Here is a 25,010-nt window from a genome sequence, read left to right on the forward strand (position 1 = left end):
TCACAAATGCAGTACTGGTTTCCTTGCAGTCTTTCAAGGTTTCTCTCCTTTTTGAACTTGGCTGTTGCTCTGCAAATGATCACTGCTCTCTTTTGGACAAAACTTCCTACTGATATTTGATGCTCAGTGTTTCTGTGTCCAAAGCATGTACTTATTGCTGAAGTTTGTGATGTGAGAAAAAGGCTTTCACACAAACCAGGCTTCCAATATGGGAGTCACACTGGCAAAGAGAGAAAAATGAGCAGTACACTGATCTTTCCCAGAGCTAAACACAGAAGTCCATTCTGCAACTTAGTCTTCTGTTAGTGTGCTTTTCTCTGTCTCACATATAGCATGTTTCTACTGTCAGTGCTGGGGAAGGTTACAAATTTTAACTCATTTTCAGGCTTGAGTTATTTTTGTTGTTTTTCTGTTGAAGTCAAATGAACAGGAAGAAAAAGACAGGGTACTGCCACTGACCTGAATCACATGATAACTTTTGTTTTGATGAAGCATACGATGTTTGCTGAGACAGTTTATCAGTGTATTTAAACCTTTCTAGGTTCTGTTTGCTTTGTAACTGTTCCTAGATACTAAGATACGGAATTTGGTTTCCATCTGCTTTTGCCCTCCAGATACTCATCATCTCTATGTAAAGCAGTTCTAACAACTGAAACAGCACATTGGTTTTCTCGCTAGTGAAAATACATGCTATTTTTATAGCTTCTGCTAGACACTCCTGCTGCTGTCTTTCTGTATGATTGTCTATAGAACAAATGAAGAAACCAACCTGAACTCAGTCCCCTGCTTATTTTCCTTTAACTTTTCCCTGTGAACTTCTAAGAATAAGTATTTTTGCGTTGATCTTTGCTTATGTTTTTGTCAATAAATCTTCATAATTAAACTCCTCTGATAACTTTACAGAAGTAAGGGCTAAAAAAGTAATTTATTCAGCAGAATTGGTCATAAAGAGAAGATAAGTTACAATCTGACTGTCAGCCAAACTAAAGCCTGTGTGGTGAAGTACAATGAGTAAGGCTGAGAAGTTCTTCCTAAGCTTGGTTCCAGAAGGAGAAGGAAATCTAGATTGTCTGGCATGAGGGATAATTGAAATGGGATTCTTGAAACAATACAAAAATTAAAAGGTTTCCTTAATGTGGATTTGGAAAATACAGTTCCATACTGTAAAAGAGCTCTAGAAAACAATGATTTTCACCTCTGTTAAAAAGAAAGCACATAAACCAGCCAAGGCCCTACAGGGCTTGTGTTCTCAATGTAGAACCTTGCTTTCCCACAGAACACGTTCACATGCCAGCTAGCCGGTATTCTGTGAACTGCCTGCCAAACTAAGTACTTTCCTTTTTTTTGGAGGGAAATAGCTCTTTGTAACACAAGCCATTTTAAAAAGCACTCTGTTAAGGAAAAGAAAATAAGGATTTGGAAGAGTCCTTGATCCTCCCTTTCACCTTATTATGAAAACCAAAGCATAAACAATTCAGGTTTCAGAACAAGGCACAGGTACACAGCTATCTGCAGCCCAAACCATCTGTGAATGGGTATTTAGAGTGCAAGAATCTGCATTATTCTGAAACCAGAACATCTGCAACTGTGAAGCTTTAAACAATTGGCAGTTTTAACAACATTAACAACAACAAAGGTTGTATCAAACAACGTAGCTGTATTCAACAGCCTGTTATTTTAGAATGCTCCCTATGTTAAGTATATGCCTTAGCCTTTTGGATCTGGATACTCATGTGGATAACAGATGAGAAAAATACAATGCATTCATTTGTTCAGTCTGTATCTTAGGTAAGTTTCTGATGTGTATCAAGTAATTTTGAAATCATGAAAAGATGTAGATGAGCTTGGAGAAAACAAGCTGCTAGCAGTAGCTGCAAGTAATTTTAAAGACTTGCCAGAGCTACTGTAGGAACTAAAACTGTTAATGCTAGCTGTCATTTTTAATCTTTGAATTGTGATATCAACAGATATGCATAAAGCTTCTCTAAAAAGACTTTCTGGTGTCAGTTTTTATCCATTTACCACATCATGTCAAGATATCATAGGCTTACATTAAAGTCTTTCAAAAAGCAATGGACAATACATTTTGATGGGATACAGGATGAAATCCCACATGGTGTAAAACAGTACTTCATCTCTATGGTACTGGACTATCCCTCATCCTCTTCCTCTTTTTGTTCTTCTCCTTTAAAAACTCAGTGAATCTCTCTCAAAATCCTTACAGTATTTTTCTATTTTATATGATGTGAAAAAATTATTTTGTGGTTCAGTTCTAGGAAAGCAGACTTCTCCTAGTTCATTTACTGAATCCGTAGCTTATATTGGAGTTCATAGTTCATAGGAGTTGTAAGAAATTGTTACTAGACTTTCTCCATGAGTGCCTTAATGTGATCTTCATTTACATTTGACACCACTTTTATTTTCCTTTCTTTCAAAACGTGTCTGTCTTGAAAATCTGACATGACAGTCTTTAATGCATTTAAGTTTTAAAAAAATAAATAATAAAAAAGTAGAATATTACCCATGGAAACCTGCTGAAAATTTTAATTTGTTAGAGATGGTAAAATTTTCAGCAGATACTTTTTATCCACACTTAATGTGATACAGAGAATGCATGTTCTGTGCATTTGTGTGAGGACTTCACCAGCTCCCCCTAAGCTTACAGGAACATGGCAATTTGGGTTGAGCATGAGCAGGTGTGTGCAGAAGGTTATAAGGGCCTTCACAATGAGGTGGCCATTGCTTTCTGTTTTCCAATATATAACAACTAAATGTTCCTTGTCTTGTTAGAGTTACTTTGAAAAAGAATAGCATATACTCTTGCTTTGTATGATATTGTTCTCTCAGACCTCCTCTGTGTTAAACATGCATATGTGCACAGACGCACAAACACACGTCTGCTATGTTTTTTCTGTTAAGAACCCTACTAGCTAAAAAACAGTTATATCTGCCACTGCAAAATACTAAAACTGACTTACTGGTGCAAGTGGCAGGGGCTTCAACATCGACTTCAACAGAATCAAGTTAGATAAGGCTAAGGTGAACTGCAGTACAACCTAGATAACGACCATCATCTCCGCTCAGTATCACTTCATGTGGAAATCAAATCTGTGAGTTCAAGGTCTCCTGTTGGCAGCTGAAATGAGTGTACTTCAAAATGGAGTTTCCTATCCACCAGAGAAAACAAAATCTAGAAAAATGAGACATAGCCATGGTAACACTTACTGTCTATTGGTCATCACAGTGCAATGATGATGAATTCCTATTGCCGAAATGTGTCAATAAAACTTCCACAAAATGGTCAAGCAGCAGCTAAGATTTCTGAATTACATTACCGGCTATCTGGTTGCTGATTTTTTATGTCAAGTATAAACTTAGGTCAATGTTGCATCATCATTATCACTGCCATTTTTCAGGACTGTCCTCACAATGTCATGCCCAACTGAGCAGAAGTGATCTCTTGCATGATTTCAAATAGCACCAGTGACCTTAGGCCTGATTTAATCTTTTTGGACATTCATTTCTTCCATGCCTCACCCACTAGTCTTTTCATTCTGGAGCTCCATAAGTCTTTCAGTGTCCCTGTGAAAACTTGGGGGAGAAAGGCTTTATTTTCTTGAAACCTAGCTTACTTTGCTAATTTGGACAGGTCATTAAGGACCATTCCTTATTTCTATGGAGGCCTCTTACTATCACTTTAAAGAATAAAGCAAGTTGAATATGAGTGAAATGCTAACCTTTTGCTTTCACATTTACCAAACAGGGATAACAGAAATTCTTACAGTCCAGTCTTCCTGTGTCTCGGTGAATTCAGATTCTAACCTCCTGAAGACAGACGAGGCCTGTTTACAGTGTGTTGATACAGATAGAGTCTGACACGGTGTGGTCCCAGGCTCTGCTGAAACCTCTAAGCACTGTCGGAATATCTGTAATAATTATTATATGCTGGTGCGGGCTTTTGCTAGGAGATAGCACAGAAAAGGGGTCCACATACTTTCTCCTTCTATGCATAACTGTTTAGGTTGTGATGATTGTGTGCTGAAGAAAAAGATGCATGATACATGCAGATTAAACTTTACTTTCACATAACCAGGTAATATAATTTACATTTATATGAATAGCATCATAGAATATCCTGAGTTGGAAGGAACCCACAAGGATTATCAAGTCCAGCTACTGACTCTGCACAGGACCACCCAAAAATCAGACCATGTGTCTGATATTCAAGGTTGCCCCTTCTGAGGTGCAGAATCTCTCACCTGCTCTCATTAAACTTCATATTGTTGGTGGTTGCCCAGCTCCTTTGAAAGCAGTAGACAAAAAAGTAGATCTCAGTTAATGGGTTTATACTGCCATAGTGGGAACAGTGCCACCAGCTCAGCATAGTGAAATGGTATTGGTTGTTTGGCTATGCAAGCTATTCTAGAAACCTTTCAAGGTGTTTCTTTTTCTTTATAGAAAAAAAAAAAAATCATTTCTGGTTTACGCTACTAGAGGTAGTGTAATCCTTACCTATCTTACCTTGAAATACAGTGACATATATACTAGATTGAGCCAGTCATGTAAATGCTTAAACTAAATCAAAGCCATCATAAAATGGTATACAGAATTTTAAATTATAAATGCTCACAGCTAATCATTTAAATGTTAAAGCCTAGATCTTGCTAGAACTCACTAACACTAGTCCTGTAGGAGCTGACTTTTAAGGCTTGGGTTCACAGTCTCTAACTTCTGGCCTTATCAATATAGTTGTTGCCTCCATTCTCTGAGCAATGGGGAGGAATAGGCTTCTCCAGAGACAGAGTGAGATTTTAGGTATCCTAAATTGTCTTCTTCAGATCTTTCTCTCCATCTCATTGTTTCCTGCAGCTGGAGTCCAGGTGCCTGTTCTACTAAGCTAAGTTACATAGCTAATTGCTTACAGTTGACAGAAATTAATTCAGTGTCACAGAGCAACTTTTACTGGAGAAGTAATTCAAAATTCAGTCACTTTAGGTTCATATTATGTCCCTACACATGGAAGCAGTATGTTTGTAGAAGTGCAGCTATTAAACATACAAGCCAATAGCAATTAATTTCACTAACTTACAGATCAGAGAGTTCCAAGCATCAGGCTAAAAACTAGGATGGGAGAGCAGACTAACACAAAGAACTAGTAGAAAAGGTACAATGCAGTTCGCAACAAAGAATGGAGAGGCGAACTGTCATTTGCATTGACCATATTCTTCTGAAAAGAAACGCGTACTTAAGTCTGGTTTAAAATATTTCACACAGGTTTTAAAAAAGAGAAAAAAAAAGAGAAAAAAATAAAGAATCTTAATATTTATCTTTAAAGCCATTCAAAAAAGAAAAAAATAACTGAAACAGATATTTTTTGGTTATACCAGCAGTGCCTTGGGGTAGGTAGAATGCTTACAGTGTGCTACATTCCATCCTGCACTAAAAATAACATGTGAGTTCTGGGAAGATGAGGTACCCTCTGGGCAGTGGTATAAGCAGTTATGTTCGGGGCAAAAAAGCACTGATCAAAATGTCAGGACAAGCTCTTCTTTATGCAGTTGTTTTTATGCTATTTGAAAAGAGTAAAGAATATGAAGACCTCCTGAGTGTTTTTGCAGATGCATATTTTTCTGTTCTAGGCATATGATTATCGTATCCTAAATGTATATTTTGTGTCTGCTTTCCTGTTGAACCACAAAAACGTAATATATATTTTTGTTTTCAAATGTATAAACATACTAGCAGCTTATATGATTTAGAATTTACTGACACATATGCACAAATGGTTTCAGAACCATAAAAGTTTTCCTCCGTTTCTGCTCCTGCAAATACCTTCCTTATATATGCGTATGTGAATGCAGGTGTGCACACCCACCCACATGCAATAAACTTGTCAAATATACAGAATTTTTCAAACTGCCCTGATTTTTCAGGTTGCAGAATGACAACAGATCCCTTTCAAAATCAGGTCAATTCTATGTAAGTGCTGAATGTATTCCCAAAGCTTGAAAGTTTGTATGCATGCCTTGTAAGAATGCTGCTTCTGAAAAAAAAAAAATCCTCAAGTTTTAACAGCTTCTACAGTGCCATATATAACACAGCACCTCTAATGAGACTTCTTGTGTTTAGTACTTTGTTGTTTTTTTTTTTCCACTGGGCATGTTGTAATTCCACAAGATTATTTTATCTATTGTCAGTAACGGAATGGTGTGCGGTACTTACATACATATCTTGTTTGTAATGGTAGTGGACTGTCCTTAGAGAAAAAGTTATCATTAAAATAATTTATTTTGGTCACCCAAGTATACCGAGTTCAAATATAAGTCATGTTGTGCCTCTACTCTAAAACTACTGCTCTTTGAGTACGATTTTACTTGATGTTACTCATGCAAGATGATGGTCACTGACATTAGAGGGAAGCCTTCTGCAGCCCTTTCCCTCAGGAACCCCTATTTCTGAGGCAGGGATAGTTCCTGGTAACCTGTGTCTCCCTTTTAGCCCTGATTAGATTGGTCCCAACATGGCAGTCATCTGAAAGGAAAACCAAGGCACTGACAGTCACTTGGTGGTTTCTTCTGACCAATGACTGATATGATTTCACTAGCAATGTTGTAGGTAAAAAAGCAATGCCAGTATTGTGCTTAAACATCTATTATGAGAAGGTTCATAATGAGAAAAAGGTTATTATGAAGGTTCTTCCAAGGAAGAACCTGTAGGTTCAGAATGTAACAACAGCTATAATGGGGGGAAAAAAATTATTGTTCTGGTTCAATATGCAGTCTCTGGCAGAGGCCAATAAAGATGTCTGTGGAATAGCAGAAGAACAGGGAAGGCACACAGTGAGTAGTATTTCATTCTGTAGTGATATTTCATACTTCAGTGATACTCACTCTCTCCAGGCATATGTGGCTTGGGAACTTCCTGTGCCTAATGTGCTGTATTTTTGTTTAGTAGTTCTTGCACGTATTTGTTAAATCTATTTTCAAATCTATGTACATTTTACCATTTACAGTGTGCAGTAGCAATGATAAATTTTACTATGCATCATGTGAAGAGATATTTACGAATCTGCCACTTGATTATTTCCTATGATGTCCCTTAGCTTTTTTGTTACAAAGTATAGTCATTCCAGTCAAACAATTCCTTAGTGCTCTCTCCTTCCTACAGTGCCTGTTATTACTTCCACAGTATTCTCTTTTTGTATAACTATACATACAGCTTTACAATCAGACCAAACTTTCAGTTCACTGGGTAAGTCTATTTAAAGTGTCCTGCATTTGCAAGCACATTTGGCAGTTTAACTAACACATCTTGGAATCAGTCATATTTAATATCCATTGCAAAACCTCTAAGATTTTTCTAAGCATAGGATAGAACTTCTGTAACACCACTTCCTGGAAATTGCATTTTTTTAACATGAAATACAAACATCTTGTCAATAACAGAAAAAAATATATATAAGCAAGACGGTCTGAAATAATCAGAAGTCCTGCCTCCCTGCATTCAGCTGGCTTACTGATGCTGTTTTTCAGGGAGTCCATCTTTTTGCCTCCTCTGTGTCTTCATTTCCTCTCCTCAGATGTATTTTCTGGCGAAGCAGCTTAGTATTTGAAAGCAAGCTGTTTCTAGGGGAAGTCCAGGCCATCCAAATACAGTCATTATTCATTCAGAAGATAGTTTTGACCTTACTCCTATTAATACTAAGGAGTGTCACTATCCTGGCAATGCAAGCATCATTTTGGCAGAGCTATTAACAACTCCTTTATTCAGCAAGGAGCAAAACCATATTCACACTTGGTGACCCAGTTGTACCTTTAAGTGTGAATGGGGTTTTCTTTTCTTTTTTTCTTTTTTCTTCTTACTTTTTTCTCTTTTTTTCTTTTTTTTTCTTTTTTTCTTTTTTCTTCTTACTTTTTTCTCTTTTTTTCTTTTTTTTTCTTTTTTTTCCTTTTTTCTTTTTTTTCCTTTTTTCTTTTTTTTTCTTTTTAATTCCACTCCTCTCCTCTCCTCTCCTCTCCTCTCCTCTCCTCTCCTCTCCTCAGGATCGCACAGTGAAGAGCTAAAAGGCAAAAAATCAAAGTATTCCTAATCCAGTCCTGATAGGGCTGGGATGGTCAGAACACAGAGCCTGATCCTGGTGCCTTTCCCCAAGCACCACCAGACACTCAGCAGATCTAGGAAGATGCCAATGACAGTTTCAGCAGTAGCATCGAACCTGCCACTTCCAAATTTGGGTGCTGAGGTTTCATCACTGAAGTAGGAGTTTCAGCATAGGGATTTTTTTGTGAACATATTGTGTGAACAAGGTGTTATAATTGGTATATCTAATTTAAACACCCTCTTGGCATGACATTATATATATATATATATATATATATATATATATATGTGAGTGTGTGTGTGAAAATCAAGGAGCTTTTTAAAGCCTAGTTAGATTACTTGCCTCCAGAGTATTATTATTCTGAGGATAGTGCTAGAGGTAATTCCAAATGGGAAATAAATACAAAATAGAATAAAAATGAAAAATTACCTTTCCATTATATCTGATGCCATGTAAATGGATTTTTAACAATTGGTAGGAAAGATAAGTGTTGAGCACATTTTATTAACATGGAAAGTACAATAATGGTTCCAAACTGAATTTTAAGTACTACATAATATGGATGAAATCCATCTTATCATCATAGAGGGAAGATACTAGGAAGTTCAAAAACACACGTTGGTCCTCCATTCACAGGCCATATACAAAGTATTTAAAGCAGTGTTATTTTAAAACTTAACAGAGAATGTTTCCATTTCTAGAAAACAAGCTGTCCTTCCAAAACTGAAAAATGTGGTCAGCTGGAAAACTACTTGTGCCGGAGTCTTTACTTTTGAGTAACTAAAAAAATTTTGAAAGTCTCCTTGAAGGTTGTAGCTTCCACCTTTGTTTATTCCACCTCTTACCTCATCTACCATCTTTTTCTAAAAACAGTATAACTGGATCATAAATTCTGGCTTATATATTTCTGCCCAGTGGTAAAATAAACATCTGGGTGTTATTTCAGAAGTTGCCACTCCTTGGTATTTGCAGTACTGTATTATTTGTCAAGAACACGCATTCAATTTAAGAGGGTTTCTCTTTTATTGTATCAGATAAGGGCCTTCGAAAATTCTAGTCGATGATCATAGTCAAAGCACACACTTTTCAAGGAGGAGAGATGGGAGTTCGATTGGCTATGAATGTGTGAATAGCAGTAACAAAAATATAAATGTAAGCTGCTGCTGCTTCATTTTATATCACTAGGGAAGAAGATACTTACCTAGCTTTTATATCACCATCTAATCTTTATTTTTTATTTCATTGATACCTAAGAAAAAAATGCAAGTGCTTCCCAGTGCACATAGTGATTCTAGATGCTCCATCCTCTGAAGCAAGGGACAATCCTGTTGGTCTTTGGAAGGAAGGAGAGGGCTTGTGTAGCATTGCTCATTATTTTGATGGCAATTGCAAATCCGTGCTGTATTTGCTTTGGGGTTCATTTGTGTCATGCAAGTTTGCATTGCCTTTTCTGAACTGTCTTAGGCCCATAGGAGCTTGTGGATCTGTGTACTTCTGTAAACACTGTAGACAGCCTTTGTATCCTTTGTGCACTTGCAGCCCAGAAAGCCGACCATGTCCAGAGCTGCATCAAAAGCAGAGTGGCCAGCTGGTCGACGCAGATGATTTGCCCCCTCTGCTCTCGTGAGACCCCACCTGGGGTGCTGCCTTCAGCTCTGGGGCCCCCAGCACAAGAAGGACATGGACATCTTAGAATGAGTTCAGAGGAGGGTCACAAAGATGATCAGAGGGCTGGAGCACCTCTCCTATGAAAACAGGCTGAAGGAGTTGGGGTTGTTCTGCCTGAAGAAGGGAAGGCTCTGGGGAGACCTTATAACAACTTTCCAGTACCTAAAGGGGACTTACAGGAAAGCTGGGGAGGGACTCTGTCAGGGAGTGTAGTGGCAGGACAAGGAGTAGTGGTTTTAAACTAAAAGAGGGTAGATTTACATTAGCTATAAGGAAGAAATTCTTTACTCTGAGGGTGGTGAGGCACTGGCACAGGCTGCCCAGAGAAGCTGTGGATGCCCCATCCCTGGAGGTGCTCAAGGCCAGGCTGGATGGGGCTTTGGGCAACCTGGTCTGGTGGGAGGTGTCCCTGCCTACAGCAGGGGGCGTGGAATTAGATGATCTTTAATGTCCTTTCCAACCTAAAACATTATATGATTCTATGATTCTGTGATTCTATGATCCTTACAAAAATAGAAGCTTTGCATGAGATTTAATTCTTTGCTCACTAACTAAAAAAGCTAGCTGCTTAGAAGGGTGAATTCATTACATTTTTGTCGAGATTTTTAGGTTCCTTAGAGTAAGTCACTTGCTTTCCACTTAGAATTCAGAGGACTTCTCTTTACAGCTCCTCAAGAATGAATCAGGCACTCTTTTAAAAACATGACAGAAGATGAGGAAGCACACACAGTTTTTGCTGCATAATATCCAACAAATGGAAGCACTATTTCAGAATTAAGGGAGAATTCATGCCACATCTTCCTCTCCAAAGATGCAATCCATCATCACATGAACACAAAGAGGACCATTCCCACTGCCTGTGAAAGGGAAAAGCAGGATGCATAATTCCAGCCCCAGCTAAAATTTCATCAGCAAACTTGTATGGTAGAAAGGACAGCTAGTAACACCAAACTACCTTTCTTTTCATCTAGTCCAGCCAAGGTTTCTGAAGTAGCTTGCATCGGCCTCTGTGGCCTTCCCATTATTACTCATATAGGTTTGCCTCTTCATGTCCTTTGTTTAAATTGATTTTATGTGTGAATTTCTGTACTGGAGAAATACTGTAAAACTACAATGAATCTAAAACTCAGGGCAGCTGTGTCAAGTAAAATGTACTGCCTCTGATTCAGAACAAAGAAACTGCTGAAAAAGCAAGGGGCAGCTCATTTGTGCAAAGACAAAGTCTTTCTTGTTTAAAGAAATACTCTGTATTCTGCCCTCAAGCTTCAGCCATGTTTTTTTTTCTCAACTTCAGTTATGTTTTCTCAGTGTTATGGATATTCAATTGCAGAACTTGGTCCACCGTGTTGATTACAAATACTAGCTTAAATCTAAGTTATATAAATTATACTCTCACAGAATCTAACAGAGCCCAGTAATGGTTTGAATGAAAGTACAAGTTATCAGGAGATGGCAGATGCAGGCATACAACAGTGAAATTGAAGGCGATTGAAGAATTGTCTTGGGTCAGATAACTATCACCAAAAAAGAATCATAGAAAAGTCCAGGTTGGAAGGGGCTTCTGGAGTATATCAAGTTGGATATGCTGTATCTCCACACCAGTTTACTCATGATCCATCCTGTGTAATCCCCAGGACAATGCATTAATCCATTAATCGACCTATATGAATTACAAGGAATAATGTTTTTGCATCAAATTCCAGTCTTCCTATAATTTGGTAGTGAAAGTTACTTTTTTTTTTCTTTGTCAGGCTGTGAGCAGAGGCACACAGATTCCCTGCAGATTGAGTCTTTTATCCGTGTGACCTCAGTACCATTCTGCATTTTTTATGCTTCTCACTGTCTGTACCTTGATAGGAGGTCAAGATGATGACTTCCTTGGTCAATCACAGCCCGGTTCTCTTCAGCTCCTTTTTAACTAAACGGGCGCTGCCTGTGGTGAGAACCTTTGAAAGTCTGTCTGTAATTATCATTTCCCAGATTGGCCCTATTTTTCTGTGAACCCAGCAGAGCAGATGAATTTGTATGTCTTGACAACATGTTGGTAAGCGCCATTTACAGAGCTACCTCCATGAATCTTCCTTTGTGCAGGGTCTGGAATAGGTAAGCGGACATTAAGAGTCTCTGAATTTCCCTGCAATGCTACTTCCTTTGCTTCCCAGACAGAAGCACCTGTTCAGGTTGTAATTAATCTTGCCATATGTCTTGGAAGATTAACACATTGTACCTAGTCAATATTGAATGATTCTGTTTGTACAAGAGCAGAAATCATACATCTTGTGCATTTGTTCACTTGAGAAAATGTTAGTTGCTTATTCATCAGGACATACAATTCATAACAAATAATGGTGCCTAGTTGTGGTGAAGTCTCAAGCAGTTTCCTCTGATGAAATGGAGCATGTAATGCATGTTTTTATTATAATGGATATTCTTTTGTGACTCAATAACCTTTGTATGGAAACAAAGATATTTCTGCTACTTACCCCAAAAGAAAAATAATTAATATGAAAGTGGCAAAGATGCAATTTTTATGTGAAAAAGGTATTAAAAGAACAGTTAACGTATTAGCATTAAATGTATGTTTCATTTCCATTATCTGTTTCACTGGGCATCACACATGACTTAAAGAACATACTGGATTTAAGTTCCCTGTTTAGTCAATGGAAAAAGATAAGCATGGCCGAAAGACACAGCAAACCCACTATCTGAACTGACCACTAAGAAGTGTGTACTTGTGTCTTTTGGCTATAAAGAGCCTATAACAACCAAAATGCAATTAACTAAGGTAGGTACCTCAGTCTGAAGGCATGGAGGTTGAATCTGGTCTGCTAAGCACATTCCTAGGCCTTGAATCTGGTCACTGACTGTGCAGAATCAGAGATTTCATTTGTTGTTTTTTTAAATGCAATTCTTGTCACCAAAAGATAGGAAAAAAAATGGAAGAACGGCTGAAGTTTAATCAACATAGCAATGTTTGTCCAAGCTTGTAGACAATATGAAGTAATCACCCTGAAAAAATCATTTATCTCAATCAAAGGGAAACTCTCTGACACACTGGATTCCTGTCCTCTATTAAATAAATGGACTAAATCTTAGCTGAGTTTTGCCAGAGGAGTTTTATGCCATTTGAATTGCAATCACATCTTTTCAGCAGCATTTGTTCATGAAGAACCGATAGGAGCTACAATTACTGAAAGGAAGTTATTAAGAAAACACATTTGTGAAACTTTACTCAATATCTTATTAATTTGGGAGACTTCATGCAAAATTGAGGAAAAAGTTATTTAAATGAACAATTGGGAAATAGCAATCACAGCATCCAATCATACTACACACAGCGTATAAACCCTGTGACACATAAAAGTTGTTTATAAAAAAATAATCTTGTGCATATGAGAAATATATGTGTAATCTTGTTCCTCCATCTGCTAGGAACTTTTTCAGTTTATTTTACCCTTTGATTATCAACAGTGCAGTCTCTGCTGTGAATGCTAGCACCACTGTAATCATATTTTTTGTTACATTTCAGTGAAAATTCCCCAAGGCACCACAGAATGTGGTTAAAATCAATTTAGGTTCTGTTTTATAGTTGCTACATGGGAGAAATTTTTATTGCCTGCAATGTCCCCATTTGTTTAGGTGAGCCCAAAGGGCAAAATGCACAGCTGGTACATCTAGACTGTTAACTAAAAGAGGACAAGAGCTAGAGCAAGCTGAAACACAGAGCCCTTGTCTATGCACGCTGCTTAACTGTTTGCTCATGGCTGGCTCTGTCTTGGGCCTCCACCTGATTTCCTGGACTTTCTCCCAGACAATGCTTTGGGAATAGTTTAGGAAATAGTTTACCTGAGGGACTGCTTTCAAAGGAAGCATGGACAAGGTTTCACCAGGTTTGTCACCTCTAAGCCACTCAGTCCTTGTCATGCTCTCCCAGAAAGCGTCATGCTTTCAGGCAAACTCACAAGTTCTTGTCTCTCTCAGAGTAGGCAGTTCACAACCCAAATTTCATAACACAGAAATGTGACTCAGGTGAATTGCACATAAAAACTCTTACTTTATTTCAGGTGCCTTGAAGAATTGGAAAATGCATAGAAATATAACTACTGTAATTATGTCTCAAGGCCATCCCAAGGGACCCAGAGAAACCGAGAGCCAAATATTATGAAGTATGACTGAAGTCAGCTGGTAGGACTCTAGGCAGGGGGTTAGGCCCTTGGCAGCCTTTTATTTAGCACTGTAGACAAACCTAATAGGATCTACATGTCATAAGTGCTGTTTTTTTTTTCTGTGTTGAAAGTGTTACTTTTACCCAAATTCAACCTACTGCATTTTATCAGTATTTTTTACCTTAATTTTCAGATTGTTTTTTTGCCTTTCTATTTTCATGTTGCAGTTTGCTCAATGAAAACTGAGCTGCTTCTTCATTTTTATTGGAATTACAGGTGTAAATAGTAGTATTTTTTACATTACATTACAACTTTTGATTTCTCTTGAATTTTAATGCAATGTAGGTATAATGTGTTGGCACAAATTTATGCCAAAGCTGAGTCTGGGCTGTGAAAGCTTACCCACATACATGTCTTCTTTTAGTACAGCTCTCATTCATGTCCAAAAATTTACCAGACCTATATGGCTTCAGAGTAATAACAGAAAGGGAAAAAACAGCTCATTTAACCCACCATTCTGATTTTTAATTGTTTAATTTAATGTGTCATTTAATGCTATAATTAGCATTACTAATTACTTGGATTACATTCAAAGTTGCTGTTGACAAATCAGATGATGATAAATACGAAAATTTGAATGAGAAAAAATATCTGGAAAACTGTTGGATAGGTGCTGGTATCAGTCTGTATTGTTGTTCATCCCCTCCTGTATTTGTATCATGCTCAAAGTGTGTGGTGCAGGAGCACAGCGCATATCCTACTAAGAGGGTAGCACAGATAGTGTGTAGCAACTGTGTTCTTCAAATATAGCCCCTAGAGGATATTTCCAGTGAAAAAATGATATATAGCAGTGCACTCTAATGTACCAAACAATATTAATTTAAAACTATCCTGTAGTGAGACCCCCCTGAACTTTCTCCAACAGCTTGAACTTTCCACACTCACCATGAAAGTATTCTGGGCGGCTGGCCAGTTCCTAAATAAACTGTGTGTACATCAGTTGCACAGCGTTTAATTTTGAACATGATTGAGCTCAGCCTGTTATGAAAACTGTCAACTGAAATGACAAGAGTTTGAGCAACGCAGTACATTTCTCATAATTATTTAATTTCATTGAAATATTTATGCAATGTTTAAGTGAATTTCACAGACTACATGAAAAGTGCATCTTTCATTCTTAACGTTTTGCATGTTACTAGCTCTTCTTCCACAACCCGAATTAATTGAATAGAGAAACAAATAAAAGTTAGGAAGGGTAGATCTTACCCCTTTGGATATGGTTAACTCTGTTTTTCCTCTGGCATGTTCCCACCAATGTGTCAATGTCCTAGAAACTCAATGACTGTATTCAATTTGAGCTTTCAGTTTGCCTTGCCAAGAACATTACTTTCAAGGATATTTCTGTCTCTAAATGCAAATTGGTGATATGAACAGATACTCACCTTAGGTAGCTCTTTGAACTGTTAAAGTCATCACATTTATATTACCTGACCCCAGAGCACTTCAATGTCCAGGCTGTTAGCTCCTGCCTATCAAAGAAGCTGCAGTATACACTTGAAAAGAACTTGCTACTTTTGCCCCGAGCACAATTTTGGTGATTGAGATCTGTGAGATTATAGTACTACAATGCTTTAAAATAGAAAACAATTTAGATCCACCATTTGTTGCTTTACTCATCTATGCAGGTTCTATACAGCAGTGTATAGCGTGTCACTCAATTACTTTAATACAGCATATATTATAAAATTTTTAAATGTCATCACTTTAGTTTCTAAAACATGGATGAGAGAGTCTTTGTAGTTGGCAGAGGAGGGATGGTTTGTGAACTGTCTTGTGCTGTGGCTCTTTTGTCCTGGCTGGACTAGTGTGATTATGTGGGAAATGCCAGCATCCTCCTGGGAAGGCTGTTATCTCCAGCTGGGCAATTGCTTTGCTGACCATCCCAGCTCAAACGTCTGACCATAACCAGTGTGGATATGTGCTAAAGAGCTGACCCTGCCCCTATTTCTCAGTCGTCACTACTTGATGTCTCTTTTATTCCCCCTGCCTCTACCTTCTTCTTCCACTTTCACCACCATACTTCATGTGTTTAGAACAACTTCTTACAGGTTCTCTTTGGTTTTAAGGGCCCAGGTCTTGGTGATTTTAACAGTCACCCTTTTATAAAGAAGCCTTGAAGACACAAATAAATATTCTGTAGTATTATGTAGTAGTATGAATGAAGTCATCTGCCGTTAATGCCCTGAACTGTGCCACGGGAGAGAATCACAACAATGCAGCAGCTGATGCACCACAGTTAACAGGAGATGCAGTTCAGGGTGTTTGTGTGTGTGTTTGCTAAATAATTGATTTGGTGTAACACTGGACTAAATACCCCATTGCACAAGGGGTTTGAAGCCACCCTAACAAGCAGCCATTGGTTCTGATCCTTCCATCAGTCTTAGTGATTGGGATTGCATTTGTGTTCAATGAGAGTGGAGTGGAGCTTGCAGTTCTGTTTCCTCCAAAAAGAATCTGTTTTGCTTACCAACACAACTCACAAAATAAATCACCAAACAGCAAGTGAAGATAGTTGGGGATTCACTTCAAACTGCTTTGAACCAAATGGAGGCATGGCCATCATGTCTTTCTGGAAAAAATAAAAATAAATCTAAACACCATCAATAAGTGTACCTTTCTATCAGTTGTCTTTTGTACTCATCTGAGATAGTTATGTAAACCAGATCTAGATATCTTGGTGCCTTAGGCCTGTATCTGAATGTGTTATTCAACTGCTATTATCCAGTGGAATCCCAAATTAAGATTTCCTCTCCATCACTCCCCACCATTTAGGTACTGTTTTAATAACTTCTGATCTAGGTTCAGAACAGACAGTAGTACTGTATGCATTGTGCCATTAAATCTGCCCTTATAAACTTAAGCACCATGGAAATAATGAAAATAGACATAAATTCCTTCTGTGGTTTTACAGGAATTGTTCTAGCAGGCACATGAGAATTTAGCCAGCCCAGGCTGACAAAATGTCATTGAACTGCTTCCAGTAGACTCTTAGGAGCTGGAGACAAGAGCCAAGCAGTACAAATCAAGCCCATGCACATTTCCTTGCTAATAATAATAATAATAATAATAATAATAATAATAACTAAAAAAATAAAAATAATAGAAAAAAAGTCCTGGTATTTTATTTTGGGTTTAGCTGTTGCTGGAAACATTCTGCACCATCATCACCATATTTCAACATAATCCTGTACCTTTAAAAAAAAATCCTGTACCTTTAAAAATATACGTGTTTGTTATCTGTTAAAGAAAGTTGAAATGTAAAGGATTTAAGCAGCAATACAAAATGGGATGTGTGTCATGCAGAGCAACAATTACACCCTAAATGTGTAGAGAAGAATTCAGTGAAGCTAAATGCTTCACGCTCCCCAACATGTAATATTATCACAGCATGAGTAATTGGAGAGAGATTCGGTAGAACTGCTCTGACTTTAGGTTATTTTAAAGCCTGTCTTGGATCATTCTCCTGGTTAGAAGGGGGATATTTCTGTTCCCTTGCTTATCACTTCAGCTATGCAGTTCCCTGTTTCCAAGCTCTCCCCGATCTGTTCTGCGCTGAGACTTCAGGCAGCATTGCAATCTGTGGTGTGCACTCTATTCTGCGTACACTGACTTCTGTGAATGGGAGTCCATAGTTGCAAGGGACATTATTTGTCCATGCCAGAATCTGCCTATTTATACAGAGATTTCTCAGTAAAGCAAACTAGCAGAAACTCAAAACCCTTTTTTCTTCTCAAAATTACCCCCTCCCAAAGCTTTTCAACAGCACAATGTTGCAGAAAAGCACTGGTAGATAATCTGATTCATTTCCGTGACAGTGAAGGATTTCTTTCTGCGGTACGCTGGCATTTCAAGGGTTCTGTCTCGCCTGAATCTGGAATGATGAGGCACTTCCCTCCAGAGACCTTTCTGAACACTCCTAGATTTCTTTGTAACTATTATTAATCTTTATCCTCAGCCTAAAAATTCCCTAATTTCATCTTTTAATTCCTATACTTGGGTCACACTGTTATATTCTTGAAATAATATATTTTCAAATATTCTTCCATAATTTCCAAAATCACCTCCTCTTCTTTCACTATCAGTTGTGGTTGCTGAAATATAAATATTGGTCCCCTGAAGTCTTTCATTCCTTTTTTCTCTCCCGCTCCAATTGGTTTCTGTAGCTCTCTCCTTTTTTTCATGTCTCTCTTCTGCACTGGTTTGGCTTGTCCGTGTGAGACTGCTTAAATGGTCTTCAGAACTGAATGCTTACCCTGGTACAGGCTCCTCAAAGCAGCAGAGAGAGGAGCTGTGAACTTCTGTACCATTTTTCTAAGACTGTATAATACATAACCAACCTTTGGCTGGTGCCCAAATTGCCCTTTTGATGCTGTATTGAAGTACAAGTTCTGGTTTAGTTTCTTCTCTTATTCTTGCTCTAGAATTATTTTCAGTCTTTGTTATTTCCTGCCCCTACTTCTAAATCTGTCCTCTTTTTTCTCCACCGTGGTATTTTACTCCACGTTTTAATATCAAGTGAATTTCATTAATGTCATAATTTCTTCCATTTAAGGATCATTAATGAAGCCATTAAGTAGGACTGAACATATTACAGATTTGTGCGATATTCCATTCCCCTTCTCTTCTGACCCTGTGCTTTACCATTAATCATTAATCTTTGTTTGTAGCACTTCAAACAGTTTTCTGTCCACTTGACAACTTGTATCCAGCCTAATATGAATTGATTTTCAGTTTAAGCTGTCCTGTGGCTGGAAGTGGTGATGTTGCTGATAGCATGACAGTGCAGCAAAGCAGGTGTTCTTCTATAGCATGCTGTGAAAGCATGGATTACACAAGGCAGTGCAAATGGGAGTTAAAACTCCATTTGACTTCCTGGGCAATTCACCACAGTAAAAATCTATAGCTGATACCAATCAGCAGTATTCCCTGCAGGTGCTGATCGGGCAACTCTGTTTTAAAGTATAAGCTTCTAAGCTTGTGTTCACAAGCAGGCATGGGAAGAAGAATTAAACTTCATATCTAAATAATTAGATGTGTGCTAACTGAAATGGTACATGATATTTGAATATATAGAACTAGATAGAAATTTAATGTTTAAATTCCCATTTAACATAAATGTAAAAACAAATGTGTTTCACTGAATCCTTCTGACTTGGTCTTATGTTGTTGCAACACAAGTGAGTTGCAAATATGGTAATCACAATTCAGGAATCATATCTCCATATCAGACTCTTTTATCTTATATAATTAGATGTATCCATTATCTGTCCACATAGGTGTATCTGCCTTTTCTGTATTTAAATGTGTGGTATTCCTTGGCATAAATGTTTGTGGATATTTACAAATGCAATGTTCATCATTAGATTTGCTGCAGCTCAGTATCAGAATTGCTGACGTAGATGGATTCTTTTGAGTCTTTTGATATTATTTTTAATACTCATCTAAATGCAATTTTCCTGTTACTTCCATGTTCTGAAAGCTAGATTTCTTTAAAATTACTCCCTTTATAAATGCTATTTTCTATTGGAATATTTTAGGGCTGTCAAGAAATACAGAAAGATGTGACTAATAAGAAAAGAGCATAGATGTTTATTTCCATGATAAAGTGTTAGGGAACTGTGAAGGAAACATAGAAACAACCATATTGAATAGGGCATTAATATGTTTCATATTTTAAAATTAAAATTATTAGCAATCCTCCCATTTTATGACTTTCAGTTAAAGGCATGGTATTGTTTGGAATTTGTCAGCTTCTAGCACAGGCAGACCAATAAAATAGAGTACCAAATTTACCCTCTGTAGTTCTTTGCTGCCATCTTCTGTTTCTTTAGATAATTGCTGTTATTATTTGAATTATGAAAAACAAGGCTGCAATATTACAGAGCAAATTTTTGCTTTTTCTTTTTTTCTCATTTCCTTGTTTTTAGCTGAAGCAAAGTGAAGCAAATGCAGATACAAAAGAGAAGCTTCCACTTCGTCTACGCATCTTTGAAAAATTTCCAAACAGGCCACAAATGGTGAAAATCTCCAAGCTTCCTTCAGATTTCACAGTTCCAAAAATAAGGTATTGAAATATTCCCATTGCTAATATGCCATAAGCTGGTCTGGTGCCACAGAGCTCCAAAAATATTTAACTGTTTTGCTTATGGATGAAACAGATACTTCAGAAAATCAGAACTGAAACAGAATTAACAGAGTTGAAAGGAGCTGACATTTTATTTTTATCTTACTTAAAAAAATAAAATCCTAGCACTCATTATAACATATTCATGAAAGGAACTAGATTGACTGGAACCAACACAAATAAAATATGATTGAAAACTACATTGTTGTTCTTCCACTCCCATTTGGGTTTTAGGTTCTTGGCTGAAATGGACAGCTAGCAGTCTAATCAATTCTCATGTGGCTTTTTAAAGATGAGATCAACTGGCAGCAAATCATTAAGAGTGGATAATGCAGGCCATCAAACAGCAGTTTCATTGTGATGACCTTGTCCCCTCTTTGGACGTGCACTGTTACTATTTTGCTGTAAAACTCACCTTAAGAAAGGATAGGTCCCTCGGTTGGCTACTGGATCATCAATTAATATTACTGTTTTAATTGGTGTGGTGCCAAGAAAAGACAATTGTTACAGAAGTCTAAGGGCTGTTGCTGCAGATACAGGCTGATGAGACTGCTGAAACAGCACAGGCTGGCCGAGCAGGTCAGGCTGTGCCCATACCAGTATCCCCAGTGAGCACATGCTTGGAGACAGGATGGTGTGAAAGATGGATGTCATTGTTATTTGTCTTCTGAAATTATATTACATTCTGATTAAACTCACAAGGATACTAGTACAACTAATTTGATCTGTTTGTACCATCTTATCTGAATACAAAGAATAATGCTGGTGAACAAGGTCAGGAAAAAGTGTTCCAAACCTCAAGGAAACAGTCACAGATAACTTTGTTCTTAGTAACAAAATACCGCTTAGTTATATATTGAGGGTGCTCTCCCAGTCTCCCTCTTTTTTTTTTTTAATTTCTTTCTAGCTGTGTTTTTTCCCGGCACCATCTAAACGTGATCATGCTAAATCTTTAAATCTGAAGCTATAGTACTGTGTGAAACTATGTCTCCAGATAAAAATTAGTTATGACATAGTCAATTTACACTGAAAACAGGGCAATGATATTAAATTTAAAAGACAGCAAGATAAATGTTTCTTGTAAACAGAAATACTTTTTAAATGTGGCATATGTGAAGCACAGAATTGCTGAAGTGCCTTAATACTGGCATTCAAAGCAGTTATATGAACAGATGTTGTTTGAAATCTTGAAGAAACAATTTCTTGCAGGAAGTATGTTTCCTTTGGATTATACCAGCATTTGATTTATATTGCAGTAACAACTCACTGTGTAATGAGCTCAAAAGAGCCAAAAACTGCAAAAGGCACTTCAAATATTTAGCACTTTATTTGGTAAATAAATAAATAAAATAATTATTATAAAATGGAGTGAAACTATTTTCTTCAAAGCTACATGCAAGCCACACACTTCTCAATTCAGCTATAGATGCTTTTAATAAACTGAATGTAAGTTGTATCAGTTGTTTTTTTCTTCATTCTGTCCATTTATACATCTACAGGTCAGTACATCCGTTTCTCACAGTTTATCTTAGCACTAATGGGTTGTGACACATTGTAAAGAAAAGCAAATATTAACTGTTCCTGGGTTTTTAATCTATCAATATCCTCTGTTTGTTCACAAGGGAAAGTTTTATGAAGCAGTTTATTGATCGCCAGCAACAAGATACCAGCTGTCTGCTGCGAAGACTTCCTTCAGCGTCTTCTTCCTCATGTGACCACTCTAAAAGATCAGCAATTGAAGAAAACAAATATATTGATCAAAAGGTAAATCAAGAATTCACAGCAGTATATGTCTATCCTCGAGTATTGTGAGGAGAGACCTCAGATTATTCAGTTTGTCAAATTACATAAAAGCACACACAAGCTAGGGCAACTGAACACAGAATAAAACGCTATACTTAATTTAGTATACTTAATTTAGTAGTCAGTTTTAGGTATCCTAAAACTGACATCATAGTAGAGCCTTATTTTGTTTGAATTCTCTCTCCTTCGACTCAAAATTCAGGATGTGATACATAGTTTTGTTCAAAGCATCCATCTTATGAACCTAATTTTTTTAAAATAGTCTTGCTGTTAATCACTGCAAAGCTAGTAGAAAATCAAAAGTTTATGAATATCACAGTGGATTTCTGAGCGTCTTGCTACTTTTACAGTGCTTTACACACTCACTGAAGCAAGGTAAAGTGTAATCAGTGGAGATATGTAAAAACCTAAGAATTATTCTAGTTACTTAGAGGGCATTAACCTCTGTGTAGGCCTGGGATTTGCTAGAAAACAGATGATAAACAAACAGTTTTGAGGCTCATTGTACTATATGCTGATAGTCTCCCAGCTGGACTGGCGTGGATGGTTGGTTTTGAAAAATACCAGGACTGCTTGGAATGATGATGACAACGGTGCAGCAGCATGAGTAAATGTGTGTGACTTCTGGTACCTTGCAAAACTACAGGGTCAGAAAAAAAACTTAGTGTGTACCACGGGAGATACCATGGAAGTACATGGTTTGCAACTGAAACTCAGGATAGCATTCGTACAGGCAGGAAGCAGAGTTAGGGAAAGCAATGCTCTTCTGATAGTGTATGTAAAGAGCCTATTTACAAACAACTGTTAATTTTCTTACCTAATGCAATGCAAGAACGCACTCCTGTGGCCAGTGTAGTCTATGCCATCAGTATGCCAAAGCTGAACAGCATGGCCTGAGAGGGAGGTCTGTGGTGCAATATTCTTCAGCAAACAAGTCCATGGGAAGGAATCAAGCCTATATGGGCACCATCTACTCTAACAAACACAGCAGAAATATTGGAGAAGTTATTAACTAGCAAACGTAGGGGTCAGCAGAACTACACTAAATATTACTAATGATGGATCTCAAACACCATGCCTGGGAAATCAGAGTACATTTCTACCACATGATGAAGAGATGAATGGAGGCCTTAAACTTGGTCTGAGCCACACACTGAACTCCACAGTGTGCAGTGCAGAGCTGTGCAATGATTTGGTAGATCTGTTCACATTAATACGTAGCTGAAGTATATTAAATTGGAGTTTTAATTTCTTCTGCCTGCTGTCCACAAAAGTGAATCATTGTTGATTGTCTTTTAAGATACATGAATAAATGGCACAGTTTATTCAATGATATTTTGAAATATGAAAATAGAAAGGTACATTCTTTTCAGTTTTCCACTTCCCTCCAAGAGCAAATATGCATGATCTGACTTCACTTTTTTAATTGAAATAAGTTTTTGCAAATTGTTTTTGCACTATTCAACCTGCTTTTAGTATGTACTTTTGGATTTTCATGCCTCAAAGATAGGATTAATGATGAGTAATATTTCTGATAAATGTAGCTTAAAATGAGGTATTTACACATTCCTATTAAGAGGGAGAAAGCACTATGTAGGATTTTGTGAAAGTAATTACTATGGCTTCCTATAGTTAGAGTTGCCAAAGCAACCTTACTTTTGTATGGACAAATCTTCTTAAAAATATCTTATCCTTAAAACAAGATTGGAATGACTGGTTGCATTTAAATGTAAACCTTGCATGTATGTAAGAATAGAAACCTGAACAAATATTTTACTGATACCATTGCATACCAGGATGCACTCCCACTGCTTCTGATGACAGTGGCTTCAGAAATTTTTCATATCTCATTTACATTGTAGTTGGTGAAAAAAAATAGGGTAGAATCAAAAGGTGGGATTCTGCTGTCAGGTTTGACTCTTGGCTTCCTTTGAGGTGCCTGAAATATGGCTGGCTCCTCCAATTTCTTCTGGATGTAGATAGCATTTCTGCATTCCATATCTGCTGAAGTGATTGGAAGTGTATATGATACATATGTTCCCTTACTTCCCACTTCATCAACATTCTTCTTTTCTTTCTCCAAAAATGTGCAACTATATTTATGGTACTTTTTTTTCATTCAAAATCAATCTGACCTATAATTTGTCATTATCAGTAAAACAAATCATTCTATGTTCTATTATATAACAGCTTTAGTAAGTCTTTTCAGAATTATAATTACCTACTTCCTTGAAAAGCAGCTTTAAGTTGTAGGAGGGGAGTGGATTTTCATTGAATTCGTCCTATTTTAAGGTATTTTATCTTCTCAAAATAGTAGAAAAATGTATTTATTTGTTACCCATAACCATAATGAAAATCAGTTTGAAATTATTTTCATCTATGCCAAATCAAAAGAACAGTTTTGAAAAACAGGGTTAAAAAATAAAAATGTCATCACGTGAACATTGTAGATGTTGGAGAAGGGGAGTTTTACAAAGACAGAGGGAAGTGTTCTTTTATACTTCCACAGTTGTATGAAAATTATTCACAGTATGCTGGGAAATTCCTTAGCTAACCAATATTTCAGTGATTTCTTAGAACAGGATGAAATATGTGTACACAGATAATTTTTGTGTGAGTGGGTGGACGAGAAGAAAGGAAGTTGGCAGAAAATGAAGACATCTCACTGTGATGGCTCTCACAAGAGCCTCAGGGACAGTCACAGCCAGTTTTAAGGGACAAAAGCGAATAAGCTGTAAGATTTACAACAAATCAGGTGTCTAGTAAAATACAGTTGAGTTGGCTCTTGAGCATTGGACTTGGGTTCTTAACTTCGAGACTAGAATCAGAGGAAGGCACAAACACCTCAGAGCGCTTTCATAAGAGACGTAAAACTTTTAGTAAGCCATGCTAAAAAATGTTGCAAGGAGGACGCTCCTGAACAGGTTACTTATCTTTGACCACACAACACAGCACATCACTGTTAAATTATGTTTCAAATCTGACAGGCTTATGAGATGAACTTTAAAAATGCCTGTGGCTCATTATGTGGATATGCCCATGTGCATGTCTACAGCTGTGGCACAGCAGGACTGAATTACAAAACAAA

At 37.3% G+C, this 25,010-nt stretch overlaps 1 protein-coding gene across 3 annotated transcripts in view; it reads left to right on the top strand.

Annotated features, from left to right (window-relative positions):
• Positions 1–25,010, top strand: part of NALCN (sodium leak channel, non-selective) — a 234,875-nt gene that overhangs the window by 158,961 nt on the left and 50,904 nt on the right. For all 3 annotated transcript variants that reach the window (XM_040537921.1, XM_040537936.1, XM_040537929.1), the window contains exons 16-17: positions 19,923–20,059; positions 21,742–21,883. In XM_040537921.1, coding sequence (XP_040393855.1) covers positions 19,923–20,059; positions 21,742–21,883 — 279 coding nt within the window. The remainder of the gene's footprint in view (positions 1–19,922; positions 20,060–21,741; positions 21,884–25,010) is intronic.

This window comes from Cygnus olor, chromosome 1 (assembly GCF_009769625.2).
Source record: "Cygnus olor isolate bCygOlo1 chromosome 1, bCygOlo1.pri.v2, whole genome shotgun sequence".
Classification (NCBI taxonomy): Eukaryota; Metazoa; Chordata; class Aves; order Anseriformes; family Anatidae; genus Cygnus; species Cygnus olor.